General features: G+C 42.3%; 1 protein-coding gene across 1 annotated transcript in view; it reads right to left on the reverse strand.

Moving 5' to 3' along the window:
- LOC106875009 (uncharacterized) overlaps nt 1-14495 on the reverse strand; it is a 149036-nt gene that overhangs the window by 34266 nt on the left and 100275 nt on the right. Inside the window, exons 49-52 of the mRNA XM_089359092.1 lie at nt 5599-13530; nt 3417-3686; nt 1549-1817; nt 871-976 (exon numbers count right to left, since the gene is read on the reverse strand). Of these exons, the coding sequence (XP_089215218.1) occupies nt 871-976; nt 1549-1817; nt 3417-3686; nt 5599-13530 (8577 nt within the window). The remainder of the gene's footprint in view (nt 1-870; nt 977-1548; nt 1818-3416; nt 3687-5598; nt 13531-14495) is intronic.

Consider the following 14495-nt stretch of genomic DNA (forward strand, 5'->3'; position numbering starts at 1 on the left):
CACAGCATATTGCCAAAGGTCTCAGTCATCTGTCATTGCCCCCATGTGGCCCAATGCTCAATAGGTACTTTTTATCTGTTACCAGCATTGGTGCCAGTTATGCGATACCAGCATCGGCCACCTTGCCTCTGTGAAGCCCAATGCTCAAAAATACTTTTTATGTGCCACACACAGACATCTGTGGGTGTTTTTGTGTCTATGTTTGTCCCCTCACTACTGCTTAACAACCAGTGTTGTTTTGTTTATGTTACACAACTTGATGGTTTGGCAAAAGAGATTGATAAAATGAGTATCAGGCTTAAAAAATAAGGGATCACTTGTTTGACTAGACCTGTCAAGATGATGACCCAGCATGCCTAGAGTCCACTGAAGCAAGTGAAATGTATAGAAAATAATAGACAAAAGAGAAAAATGTCTTAAGAATTTGCTTAACCCATTACCTACCAGTGATCTCATGTGAGATCACTTAAAAATTACAAATTTCGTAATTATCTGTCAATATTTACACATATCTAACCTTTTTGCTATATCTACTAGGTATATTTCTCTGATATTCAAATGAAGTTTGCTAATTTTTCACCCAATATCTCGCTTATTTCTATTTAAAATGTTATTTTGAAATGTTATTTTGATCATTCCAGCATGTTTCTAAAGCTGTTTTATACTAGAAATCAAAGTTTCATAAAAAAAATTCCAGTTAATAGAATTATGGGAGGTAATGGGTTAAAGAAAATGATAATTTTGGCTCAGGTGAATTGCATATTTCCACTCTTCATATGAGTGGTATAACTCATTCAGAAAAGGAAGGGGATTATTATTTTCTTTTGTTTGTTTATTTTCTTGTAAATGTTTATATCCTAAAATACTTACTTGTATTGCAGCGCTCATTAACCCATGTATGAATGCCATCACTTGTGCAAATACCTTGAATCAAATCACAGTTGTCCTTTCTTTCAACTACAAAAATTTCATTGGGCTAAAATGCAAAAGATGAAAAGCAATATCCATTAGAAATACATATATAATAAACTTTGTAAACAATTGCAGCGTAGAAGGTGTTTATAAGCCATTTAAAACACACAAGGAATTTTGTTAGTGAACAGGTCGCGGTCTCAAAGCGACGAAAATATTTTGGCAAATTAAATTTAAATGTTGAAGTGAATCTAATGATTTTTGTATGTTTTAAATGGCTTATAAACACCTTCCACAATGCAATTGTTTTCATTCCAGTACACAATCTCAGATCAGGTCACTTGCTATGCAAGTACATCTCTGTAAAAAAACTTTGTAAATATATTTCAAATCCATAAAAATAATAATTATTGTTTGTTTTTTTTTTTGTTTTTTTTTTTTGAGGTGGAGGTAGTTTTTCTTTTTTCTTTTCTACAAATTTATTGATTCAGAACCAGAGAATGGTCAGATCTATCAATGAAATAAAGAAAGACAGAAAGAAAGACAGATGAATCAACATAAGAAAATACAGTCAGGATATTTATGTAAGCTTTGACATTTGTTTTTAATTATGTTATTTTTTCATATTTTACTTACTTTGTAAAATTTTCCATTATGGTAACAAGGACAATCAGTTGGTTTGATACATTCACCTTTCTCTTGAACAAGGTGAGGTGGACACATACAGCCTTCTTCACATTCAATTTCATCAGTATTAGTAAAGTTGTTATAGGCTAATGTCTCACATGTTTGTAAAATAACACATGTAGTAAATTGCTTTGGTAATGTGCAATTATGGGGGACTGGAGTTGTTGAAAATGGTGTAACTGTCGTTAAAGACACACTGGATGTTCTGAACGAAGTCTCTGTCAAGAAAATACAAGAAGAAGTCATGAGTAATCAGTAGAACAAAAATTTGTTTTTCTTAAGAGAATTAATTAGTTGTATATATGCAATGTAAAAATCCAAAAAAAAAACATATGGTTAATGATTGTTTCAAGTTTAGGTATAAAGTCAGCAATTTTAGGGGAAAGGAGTCCGTTGGTTTGGAGGTGGTTAGTTAATTACACATGCTAATGAGTCTACCACCTCACTACCTTAGAATATAGTACAGCCCTTATTTTTATAATGATCATAATCATTAAATTTTTTAGATTAAAATTTATTATTTTGAAAGATAGAGAAATAAATTTTTTTATTCTCAAACGCATGATAATGCTAATAAATAGCATGATCAGGATCAATTATTCAACATTACAGAAAAATACGTTACCAGCCAGCCATGTGACTCGAACTCACATCTCTGTGATTATGCGTCAAGTGCTTTACCATTAAGCTAAACTGCCCAGTAAGGAATTCTTCTGCAATTTTAGAACTTATAAATTTTCATACATCTCAATGCTTCTAAAACAAGCTTTGTTTACTTTCATCATAAGTTGAATTTATTATTTTGAAATTAATATGAAGGTTTATTCTACAGCAAACACATCAGATCAATCATGCACACCTTTGTGTTTTATATGAATGTAATAATGTGTACAGCCCCGAGTCATAAAATCTCCATTAATCATTTTGTTTACATGCTGTGTATCCAGGGCAAATTCACATAATTACTCTCAACTTAGCCATGTTACATTAACATTTTGTTTTACCATTTTTTCAACACCCATTTTTCCATGATTTTATGGGTCAGATGAAATTCATCAAGACAGGCTTTTCTATGGCTGGAAGCTCTTCCTGATACCAAAATCAAAGGACATTGATTAATAGAAAACTTAAAGGACTGGGTATCATACAACAGTGATTCAACAATAATAGTAATGTCATCAGGGATCTCTCAAGGGAAACCCAGCTTGAATTCCTCTGTTATTTCCTGGAGGACTCTGATGAAGAAGACAAGGCCAAGGACTGATCCTTGGTGAACTCCTACTTGTACCCTGAATTCATCGCCATACTCATTGCCAACCCTCACCTTACTGGTAGCATCCCTGTACGTGGTTTGCACAACTCTAACCAATCACTCATTTATCCTTAGTTTCCACATTGACCACCAGATAAGGGAATGGCGGGGGACTGTCAAAAGCTTTATTCATGTCAACCAAAGCCAGGTATATATATATATATACATATATATATATATATATATATATATATATATATATATATATATATATATATATATATATATATATATTTGTATGTATCTTTCTGTCTGTGTTTGTTTCCTACCACCACTTAACAATTGGTGTTAGTGTGTTTACGTTCCCCTAACTTAGCAGTTCAGCAAAAGAGTCCTATATAATAAGTACCAGACTTTAAAAAGCAATAAGTATAGGGGTCGATTCATTTCGCTAATAATTCTGCAAGGCAGTGTCCCTGCATGGTAGCAGTCTAATGACTGAAACAAGTAATAGATTTTCTCAAATTACAAGATTCCAGAGAGAAAATAAAAAGGTATACGCTACCTGGAGAAATGGAAGACAGTGAAACAATATTTGTTGTAAAAGGCGTTGTTGTTGTTGATAGTCCTGATGTTCCAAATGAAGTGGTAAACGAAGCTGTGGTTGATTTTGACCAGCTGGTTACTGTAGTGGACTGACAATAGCTGGGAGTGTGAACACAGAGTGTTCCTTCCTTCACAAACCCAGGCATGCAAATACAGTCTTCTTCACACATTGTACGAATGCAAATCTCATCGCATGAAGTTTTATTGCAATGACATCTCAAGGAACAAACTGAAATCATACAAGAAACATGTACCATTATCTCATCGTCACCATCACCATCATCATTACCACTATCACAATCCTCATCAATGTTTTTGTTTTCTTTTTCCTATGATGAGTTGGATGAAGCTTAATGAAGTAGAGTTCAATAGTTGGATGCCTTTCCTGTTGCCAACCCTTAACTGTTTTTCAAGTAGGGCATTTTTGTTTGTATGTGTGTATATGATTATATATATATTTTTTTTTTGTATGTGTGTATGTGATTATATATCGTGGAGGTGCAATGGCCCAGTGGTTAGGGCAGCGGACTCGCGGTCACAGGATCGCGATTTCGATTCCCAGACCGAGTGTTGTGAGTGTTTATTGAGTGAAAACACCTAAAGCTCCATGAGGCTCTGGCAGGGGATGGTGGCGAAACCTACTGTACTCTTTCACCACAACTTTCTCTCACTCTTACTTCCTGTTTCTGTTGTGCCTGTAATTCAAAGGGTCAGTCTTGTCACACTGTGTCACACTGAATATCCCCAGAACTACGTTAAGGGTACACGTGTCTGTGGAGTGCTCAGCCACTTGCACATTAATTTCACGAGCAGGCTGTTCCGTTGATGGGATCAACTGGAACCCTCGACGTCGTAAGCGACAGAGTGCTAACAACGATTATATAATAACAAGTTCACTCAGCTCAGTTCCACAAGAAGATAAAGTTGTAAGAATTGATAATATGCTCACATCTTCAGTTGCACAGAGCCAGAAGAGAAATCATTTAAATGAACTTTGAAAATGGCTTCCAGAGAAGAATACTTTTGAACCTCCATTAATCAGTTGAGGTCATGCAGCTACTTTAACTAAAGAACAATAGAAATTCTTTTTATTAAATACTCCACATGGTTGAGCAGATGTTGACTGCAGGCACTTGACATTATGTAATACATGGCATTTTAGTGACAGCCACTACCTTATGGAGATATACATCTGCACAAGATGTATATGTTAAGAAGTCCACATCTCTGAAACTTAGATTGATATCTGAAACATTAAACTCTCTACTGCATTCAGCTAAGTGCTGTCTTGCAAGTACTTGGTAAACTCACAAGTGTTGGTGCCATTAAAAAAAAGTGCCCAGTACATTCTGGAAAGTGGCTGGCATTAGGAAGGACATCCAGTTGAACAAACTATGCCAAAGAAAACAATGGATCCTGGTGCAGCCTTGTGATTTGTCAGTTCCTGTCAAACCTGCCAACCCATGCCAGCATGGAAAAAGGAATACTGATGATGATGAGGACGATGGTGGTGATGATGATGATGATGGTGATGGTGATGGTGATGATGCTGATGATGATGATGATGATGATGATGATGATGATGATGATGAGGAGGAGGAGGAGGAGGAGGAGGAGGAGGAGGAGGAGGAGGAGGAGGAGGAGGAGGAGGGCAATGATTTTCTGAGGGATATAATATTAGATATCTTCATCTTCATCACTATGAAACTTATCAAACTCTTCCAAGAATTCTCCTATGATATCATTATTTTCCCATGGTCATCACCATCTTCCTTCGATTCCATATTTTACTCCATATTCTTCTGATCAACCATTCAAATTACATTAAGCAAATCTAATAATTAACTTTCATTTATTAACAAAAGAAAACCCCCCGAGAAATTCAGGCAAATCATATCTGAAGCTTACAATACTTAAAAAAAACATTTTGAGAATTTCATCATCATCATAATCATCATCATCATCATCATCATCATCATCATCATCATCATCATCATCATCATCATCATCATAGTTTAACGTCCGCTTTCCATGCTAGCATGGGTTGGACGATTTGAGTAAGGACTGGTGGATTTGACTGAGGACTGGTGGAGATTTAATGAACCAAAAAGGCATAGTATTTATAAAAGAGTTGTGCTTACAAATGATAGTCGTAGTTGACTGGTATTTGGTGGTTGTGGTCAAAGTTGAGACAGTTCTTGGAGTAGTAGTTGTTCCTGTTGTAGTAGAGGGAGAAACACTTGATGTTGTAACTGAAGGTACAGCAGTTGTTGTAGCTGTTAGGAAAGCAGTTGTTGGTCCCATAGTCGATGGCTGTGGTGTTGAAGCAGCTGTCGTTGCTGATGGTGCAGCAGTCGTTGTTGTTGTTGATGGTGCAGTAGATATCTCCGTCGTTACACCAGACGTTTGCTCAGAAACTACAACTGTAGGTGTACTTGCAACAGTTGTTGTAGAGGACACAATTGTGGTTGCTGTGGTCCCAGCTGTTGTTGTTGTTGCAGTACCAGTTGTTGCTGATGTTCCCGTAGGGGATATTGCTGTTGTAGATGTTGTTTCTGTTGCAGCAGTCGTTGTTGTTGCAACAGTTGTTGTTGCTGGTGGTGCAGTAGTTGTTGCTGATGGTGCAACAGTTGTTGTTCCTGATGGTGGAGCAGTCGCTGTTGCTGAGGGTGCAGCAGTTGTTGTTGCTGATGGTGCAGTAGTTGTTGTTGCTGATGTTGCAGTAGTTGTTGTTGCTGTTGCAGCACTTGTTTTCACAGATGGTGTAGTAGTTGTTGTTGCTGGTGGTGCAGTTGTTGTTGTTGCTGTTGCTGCAGTCGTTGTTGCTGATGGTGCAGCAGTTGTTGTTGCTGGTGGTGCAGTTGTTGTTGCTGGTGGTGCAACAGTTGTTGTCGCTGATGGTGGAGCAGTCGTTGTTGCTGATGGTGCAATAGTTGTTGTTGCTGGTGGTGCAGTAGTTGTTGTTGCTGGTGTTGCAGCAGTTGTTGTTACTGTTGCAGCACTTGTTTTCACAGATGGTGCAGTCGTTGCTGCTGATGGTGCAGTAGTTGATGCTGATAGTGCAGCAGTCGTTGTTGTTGATGGTGCAGCAGTTGTTGCTGATGGTGCGCCAGTTGTTGTTGTTACTGTTGCTGCAGTCGTTGTTGCTGATGGTGCAGCAGTTGTTGTTGCTGGTGGTGCAGTTGTTGTTGCTGATGGTGCAACAGTTGTTGTCGCTGATGGTGCAGCGGTCGTTGTTACTGTTGTAACACTTGTTTTCATAGATGGTGCAGCAGTTGATGTTGCTGATGGTGCAACAGTTGTTGTTGCTGATGGTGCAGTCGTTGTTGCTGTTGATGCAGCAGTTGTTGTGGCTGATGGTACAGCAGTTGTTGTTGCAGTTGTAACACTTGTTTTCACAGATGGTGCAGCAGTTGTTGTTGCTGATGTTGCAGCAGTCGTTGTTGCTGATGGTGCAGTAGATATCTCTGTCGTTACACCAGACGTTTCTTCAGAAACTACAACTGTAGGTGTACTTGCAGCAGTTGTTGTAGAGGGCACAATTGTGGTTGCTGTGGTCCCAGCTGTTGTTGTTGTTGCAGTACCAGTTGTTGCTGATGTTCCCGTAGGGGATATTGCTGTTGTAGATGTTGTTTCTGTAGCAGTACTCGTTGATGGTGCAGCAGTCGTTGTTGCTGATGTTGCAGCAGTTGTTGTTGCTGATGGTGGAGCAGTCGTTGTTGCTGATGGTGCAACAGATGTTGTTGCTGATGGTGGAGCAGTTGTTGTTGCTGATGATGCAACAGTTGTTGCTGGAGGTGCAGTCGTTGTTGCCGTTGATGCAGCAGTTGTTGTGGCTGATGGTACAGCAGTTGTTGTTGCTGTTGTAACACTTGTTTTCACAGATGGTGCAGCAGTTGTTGTTGCTGATGGTGCAGCAGTTGTTGTTGCTGATGATGCAGCGGTTGTTGTTGCTGGTGATGCAGTAGTTGTTGTTGCTGATGTTGCTGTTGCAGCACTTGTTTTCACTGATGGTGCAGTAGTTGTTGCTGATGGTGCAGCAGTTGTCGTTGCTGGTGCAGTAGTTGTTGTTGCTGATGGTGCAAGAGTCGTTGTTGCTGATGGTGCAACAGTTGTTGTTGCTGATGTTGGAGCAGTCGTTGTTGCTGATGGTGCAACAGTTGTTGTTGCTGATGGTGCAGCAGTCGTCGTTGCTGATGGTGCAACAGATGTTGTTGCTGACGGTGCAAGAGTTGTTGTTGCTGCTGTTGCTGTAGTCGTTGTTGCTGGTGGAGTAGTTGTTGTCGCTGATGGTGCAGCGGTCGTTGTTGCTGAGGGTGCAGCCGTTGATGTTGCTGATGGTGCAGTAGATATCTCCGTCGTTACACCAGACGTTTGCTCAGAAACTACAACTGTAGGTGTACTTGCAGCAGTTGTTGTAGAGGGCACAATTGTGGTTGCTGTGGTCCCAGCTGTTGTTGTTGTTGCAGTACCAGTTGTTGTTGATGTTCCCGTAGGGGATATTGCTGTTGTAGATGTTGTTTCTGTTGCAGTACTCGTTGTTGCTGACGGTGCAGCTGTCGTTGTTATTGCTGTTGTAGCACTTGTTTTCACAGATGGTGCAGTCGTTGTTGCCGTTGATGCAGCAGTTGTTGTGGCTGATGGTACAGCAGTCGTTGTTGCTGTTGTAACACTTGTTTTCACAGATGGTGCAGCAGTTGTTGTTGCTGTTGTAACACTTGTTTTCACAGATGGTGCAGCAGTTGTTGTTGTTGATGGTGCAGCAGTCGTTGTTGCTGATGGTGCAGCAGTTGTCGTTGCTGATGGTGCAGCAGTTGTTGTTGCTGGTGCAGTAGTTGTTGTTGCTGATGGTACAGCAGTGGTTGCTGATGTTGCAGCAGTCGTTGTTGCTGATGGTGCAGTAGATATCTCCGTCGTTACACCAGATGTTTGCTCAGAAACTACAACTGTAGGTGTACTTGCAGCAGTTGTTGTTGCTGTTGCAGCACTTGTTTTCACAGATGGTGCAGTAGTCGTTGCTGATGGTGCAACAGTTGTTGTTGCTGATGGTGCAGCAGTTGTTGTTGCTGATGGTGCAGCAGTCGTCGTTGCTGATGGTGGAGCAGTCGTTGTTGCTGATGGTGCAACAGATGTTGTTGCTGACGGTGCAACAGTTGTTGTTGCTGATGGTGCAGCAGTTGTTGTTGCTGGTGGAGTAGTTGTTGTCGCTGATGGTGCAGCGGTCGTTGTTGCTGAGGGTGCAGCCGTTGATGTTGCTGATGGTGCAGTAGATATCTCCGTCGTTACACCAGATGTTTGCTCAGAAACTACAACTGTAGGTGTACTTGCAGCAGTTGTTGTAGAGGACACAATTGTGGTTGCTGTGGTCCCAACTGTTGTTGTTGTTGCGGTACCAGTTGTTGCTGATGGTGCAGTAGCTGTTGTTGCTGATGGTGCAGTAGATATCTCCGTCGTTACACCAGACGTTTGCTCAGAAACTACAACTGTAGGTGTACTTGCAGCAGTTGTTGTAGAGGGCACAATTGTGGTTGCTGTGGTCCCAGCTGTTGTTGTTGTTGTTGCAGTACCAGCTGTTGCTGATGTTCCCGTGGGGGATATTGCTGTTGTAGATGTTGTTTCTGTAGCAGTACTCGTTGTTGCTGATGGTGCAGCAGTCGTTGTGATTGCTGTTGTAGCACTTGTTTTCACAGATGGTGCAGTAGTCGTTGCTGATGGTGCAACAGTTGTTGTTGCTGATGGTGGAGCAGTCGTTGTTGCTGATGCTGCAACAGATGTTGTTGCTGATGGTGCAACAGTTGTTGTTGCTGGTGGTGCAGTAGTTGTTGTTGCTGGTGTTGCAGCAGTTGTTGTTGCTGTTGCAGCACTTGTTTTTACAGATGGTGCAGTAGTCGTTGCTGATGGTGCAACAGTTGTTGTTGCTGATGGTGCAGCAGTTGTTGTTGCTGATGGTGCAGCAGTCGTCGTTGCTGATGGTGGAGCAGTCGTTGTTGCTGATGGTGCAACAGATGTTGTTGCTGACGGTGCAACAGTTGTTGTTGCTGATGGTGCAGCAGTTGTTGTTGCTGGTAGAGTAGTTGTTGTCGCTGATGGTGCAGCGGTTGTTGTTGCTGAGGGTGCAACCGTTGATGTTGCTGATGGTGCAGTAGATATCTCCGTCGTTACACCAGACGTTTGCTCAGAAACTACAACTGTAGGTGTACTTGCAGCAGTTGTTGTAGAGGACACAATTGTGGTTGCTGTGGTCCCAACTGTTGTTGTTGTTGCGGTACCAGTTGTTGCTGATGGTGCAGTAGTTGTTGTTGCTGGTGTTGCAGCAGTTGTTGTTGCTGTTGCAGCACTTGTTTTCACAGATGGTGCAGTAGTCGTTGCTGATGGTGCAACAGTTGTTGTTGCTGATGGTGCAGCAGTTGTTGTTGCTGATGGTGCAGCAGTCGTCGTTGCTGATGGTGGAGCAGTCGTTGTTGCTGATGGTGCAACAGATGTTGTTGCTGACGGTGCAACAGTTGTTGTTGCTGATGGTGCAGCAGTTGTTGTTGCTGGTGGAGTAGTTGTTGTCGCTGATGGTGCAGCGGTCGTTGTTGCTGAGGGTGCAGCCGTTGATGTTGCTGATGGTGCAGTAGATATCTCCGTCGTTACACCAGACGTTTGCTCAGAAACTACAACTGTAGGTGTACTTGCAGCAGTTGTTGTAGAGGGCACAATTGTGGTTGCTGTGGTCCCAGTTGTTGTTGTTGTTGCAGTACCAGTTGTTGTTGATGTTCCCGTAGGGGATATTGCTGTTGTAGATGTTGTTTCTGTTGCAGTACTCGTTGTTGCTGACGGTGCAGCTGTCGTTGTTATTGCTGTTGTAGCACTTGTTTTCACAGATGGTGCAGTCGTTGTTGCCGTTGATGCAGCAGTTGTTGTGGCTGATGGTACAGCAGTTGTTGTTGCTGTTGTAACACTTGTTTTCACAGATGGTGCAGCAGTTGTTGTTGCTGATGGTGCAGCAGTCTTTGTTGCTGATGGTGCAGCAGTTGTCGTTGCTGATGGTGCAGCAGTTGTTGTTGCTGGTGTAGTAGTTGTTGTTGCTGATGGTACAGCAGTGGTTGCTGATGTTGCAGCAGTCGTTGTTGCTGATGGTGCAGTAGATATCTCCGTCGTTACACCAGATGTTTGCTCAGAAACTACAACTGTAGGTGTACTTGCAGCAGTTGTTGTTGCTGTTGCAGCACTTGTTTTCACAGATGGTGCAGTAGTCGTTACTGATGGTGCAACAGTTGTTGTTGCTGATGGTGCAGCAGTTGTTGTTGCTGATGGTGCAGCAGTCGTCGTTGCTGATGGTGGAGCAGTCGTTGTTGCTGATGGTGCAACAGATGTTGTTGCTGACGGTGCAACAGTTGTTGTTGCTGATGGTGCAGCAGTTGCTGTTGCTGGTGGAGTAGTTGTTGTCGCTGATGGTGCAGCGGTCGTTGTTGCTGAGGGTGCAGCCGTTGATGTTGCTGATGGTGCAGTAGATATCTCCGTCGTTACACCAGATGTTTGCTCAGAAACTACAACTGTAGGTGTACTTGCAGCAGTTGTTGTAGAGGACACAATTGTGGTTGCTGTGGTCCCTACTGTTGTTGTTGTTGCGGTACCAGTTGTTGCTGATGGTGCAGTAGCTGTTGTTGCTGATGGTGCAGTAGATATCTCCGTCGTTACACCAGACGTTTGCTCAGAAACTACAACTGTAGGTGTACTTGCAGCAGTTGTTGTAGAGGGCACAATTGTGGTTGCTGTGGTCCCAGCTGTTGTTGTTGTTGCAGTACCAGTTGTTGCTGATGTTCCCGTGGGAGATATTGCTGTTGTAGATGTTGTTTCTGTAGCAGTACTCGTTGTTGCTGATGGTGCAGCAGTCGTTGTGATTGCTTTTGTAGCACTTGTTTTCACAGATGGTGCAGTAGTCGTTGCTGATGGTGCAACAGTTGTTGTTGCTGATGGTGGAGCAGTCGTTGTTGCTGATGCTGCAACAGATGTTGTTGCTGATGGTGCAACAGTTGTTGTTGCTGGTGGTGCAGTAGTTGTTGTTGCTGGTGTTGCAGCAGTTGTTGTTGCTGTTGCAGCACTTGTTTTCACAGATGGTGCAGTAGTCGTTGCTGATGGTGCAACAGTTGTTGTTGCTGATGGTGCAGCAGTTGTTGTTGCTGATGGTGCAGCAGTCGTCGTTGCTGATGGTGGAGCAGTCGTTGTTGCTGATGGTGCAACAGATGTTGTTGCTGACGGTGCAACAGTTGTTGTTGCTGATGGTGCAGCAGTTGTTGTTGCTGGTGGAGTAGTTGTTGTCGCTGATGGTGCAGCGGTCGTTGTTGCTGAGGGTGCAGCCGTTGATGTTGCTGATGGTGCAGTAGATATCTCCGTCGTTACACCAGACGTTTGCTCAGAAACTACAACTGTAGGTGTACTTGCAGCAGTTGTTGTAGAGGACACAATTGTGGTTGCTGTGGTCCCAACTGTTGTTGTTGTTGCGGTACCAGTTGTTGCTGATGGTGCAGTAGTTGTTGTTGCTGATGGTGCAGTAGATATCTCCGTCGTTACACCAGACGTTTGCTCAGAAACTACAACTGTAGGTGTACTTGCAGCAGTTGTTGTAGAGGGCACAATTGTGGTTGCTGTGGTCCCAGCTGTTGTTGTTGTTTCAGTACCAATTGTTGCTGATGTTCCCGTAGGGGATATTGCTGTTGTAGATGTTGTTTCTGTAGCAGTACTCGTTGTTGCTGATGGTGCAGCAGTCGTTGTTATTGCTGTTGTAGCACTTGTTTTCACAGATGGTGCAGTAGTCGTTGCTGATGGTGCAACAGTTGTTGTTGCTGATGGTGCAACAGATGTTGTTGCTGATGGTGGAGCAGTCGTTGTTGCTGATGCTGCAACAGATGTTGTTGCTGATGGTGCAACAGTTGTTGTTGCTGGTGGTGCAGTAGTTGTTGTTGCTGGTGTTGCAGCAGTTGTTGTTGCTGTTGCAGCACTTGTTTTCACAGATGGTGCAGCAGTCGTTGCTGATGGTGCAACAGTTGTTGTTGCTGATGGTGGAGCAGTCGTTGTTGCTGATGCTGCAACAGATGTTGTTGCTGATGGTGCAACAGTTGTTGTTGTTGTTGCAGGACTTGTTTTCACAGATGGTACAGTTGTTGCCGATGATGCAGTCGTTGTTGCCGTCGATGCAGCAGTTGTTGTGGCTGATGGTGCAGCAGTTGTTGTTGCTGTTGTAACACTTGTTTTCACAGATGGTGCAGCAGTTGTTGTTGCTGATGGTGCAGCAGTTATTGTTACTGATGGTGCAGCAGTTGTTGTTGCTGATGGTGCAGCAGTCGTTGTTGCTGATGGTGCAGCAGTCGTTGTTGCTGATGGTGCAGCAGTTGTTGTTGCTGATGGTGCAGTAGGTATCTCCGTCGTTACACCAGATGTTTGCTCAGAAACTACAACTGTAGGTGTACTTGCTGCAGTTGTTGTTGAGGGCACAATAGTGGTTGCTGTGGTCCCAACTGTTGTTGTTGTTGCGGTACCAGTTGTTGCTGATGGTGCAGTAGTTGTTGTTGCTGATGTTGGAGAAGTCGTTGTTGTTGCTGTTGTAGCTGTTGACACAGAGTATGTTGTTTGAGGTACAGCAGTGGTCGATGATGCCATAGTTACACCAGATGTAAGTTCTGAAACTGTAACAGTAGGGGTATGTGCAACAGTTGTTGATGCTGTAGTAGTTGTTGTGGTTGCACCAGTTGTTGTTACTGATGGTGTCATAGTTGATGGTGCTGGTGTTGCAGTTGTTGTTGTGGGTTTAGCTGTTGTTGATGAGGGTGATGCAGTAGTTGTTTTACTAAGTGTCACACTAGTTGCAGTAGGAGCAGTAGTTTTTGCACTGGAGCTTGCAGTGGTTGTTGCATAGGCAGTAGTTGTTCCCGCAGCTGCGGTAGTTGATATTACAGTTGGGGAAGCAGTTGTAGTTGCTGTTGGAGAGACGGTTGTCGTTCCTTCTGTTTCTGTGTACGCAGTTGCTGCTGTTGTTTTCATACTACTTGTAGTTGCTATGGATGTCGTCAATGAACTCAGTTTTGTTGAGCCTGGAGAAGAGAAAACAACTCTCATTAATAAATTTTCAATATTCTATTCTTTATATTTTCCCCAAATATTTTATTCTTTCATGATATTTTTTGATATTAATATCTACAGCTTAAACACATATTAACTTTTAATGCAATGAGTATGTCAATGGTAGGTTTGCTTAAACCATTATGTATTTTAGACTCATCAAGCTGCGCAATATTGCAGTTGTGGCAGATACTGGTGTCACACAAATTGGCACTCATGCCAGTGACACGTAAACACACCCCGGTGTCATGCAAATGGCACCCATGTCAGTAGCATGCAAAGGTATCCATTACACTCGCAGAGTGGTTGGCATTAGGAAGGACATCCAGCCACAGAAAACCACGCCAAATCAGACTGGAGTCTGGTGCCGCCTTCCAATGTGCCAGCCCAGTCAATCTATCCAGCCCATGCCAACATGAACAACAGACGTTAAATGATTATGATGATATATATATATTTCATCATCATCATTTAACGTCTGTTAAATAAATATATATATATATATATATATATATATATATATATACACACACAAGAATAATATAATATGAGGAAGCAGAATATCAGACTTTAATAGTAGCTCGCAACATTTGTTTCTGCACTGTACATCAGCCTTTAGATACTGTGTTTGCATTCTGCAATGCAGAAACAAATGCTGTGATCTACTATTAAAGGCTGATATCTTCCATCCTTGTGTTATATTATTCTTGTATTAATCTTACACAAAGAGGAGTCCCACGTGTGCCCAGCCCTGGAATATATCCTACTGTAGGATATCATGTAGTAGCCAGGTAGTGACTTAAGAGCTATTAAATGCATGTTATGAGGTCTTCACCTAAATTATATTAAATATATATAGCTGCAGATGTAGCTGCATGGTAAGAAGCTTGCTTTCCAACCACATTGTTCCAGGTTCAGTCCCACTGTGTGGCACCTT

The sequence above is a fragment of the Octopus bimaculoides genome, chromosome 10 (assembly GCF_046866305.1).
Source record: "Octopus bimaculoides isolate indiv1 chromosome 10, ASM4686630v1, whole genome shotgun sequence".
In the NCBI taxonomy this organism is placed as follows: Eukaryota; Metazoa; Mollusca; class Cephalopoda; order Octopoda; family Octopodidae; genus Octopus; species Octopus bimaculoides.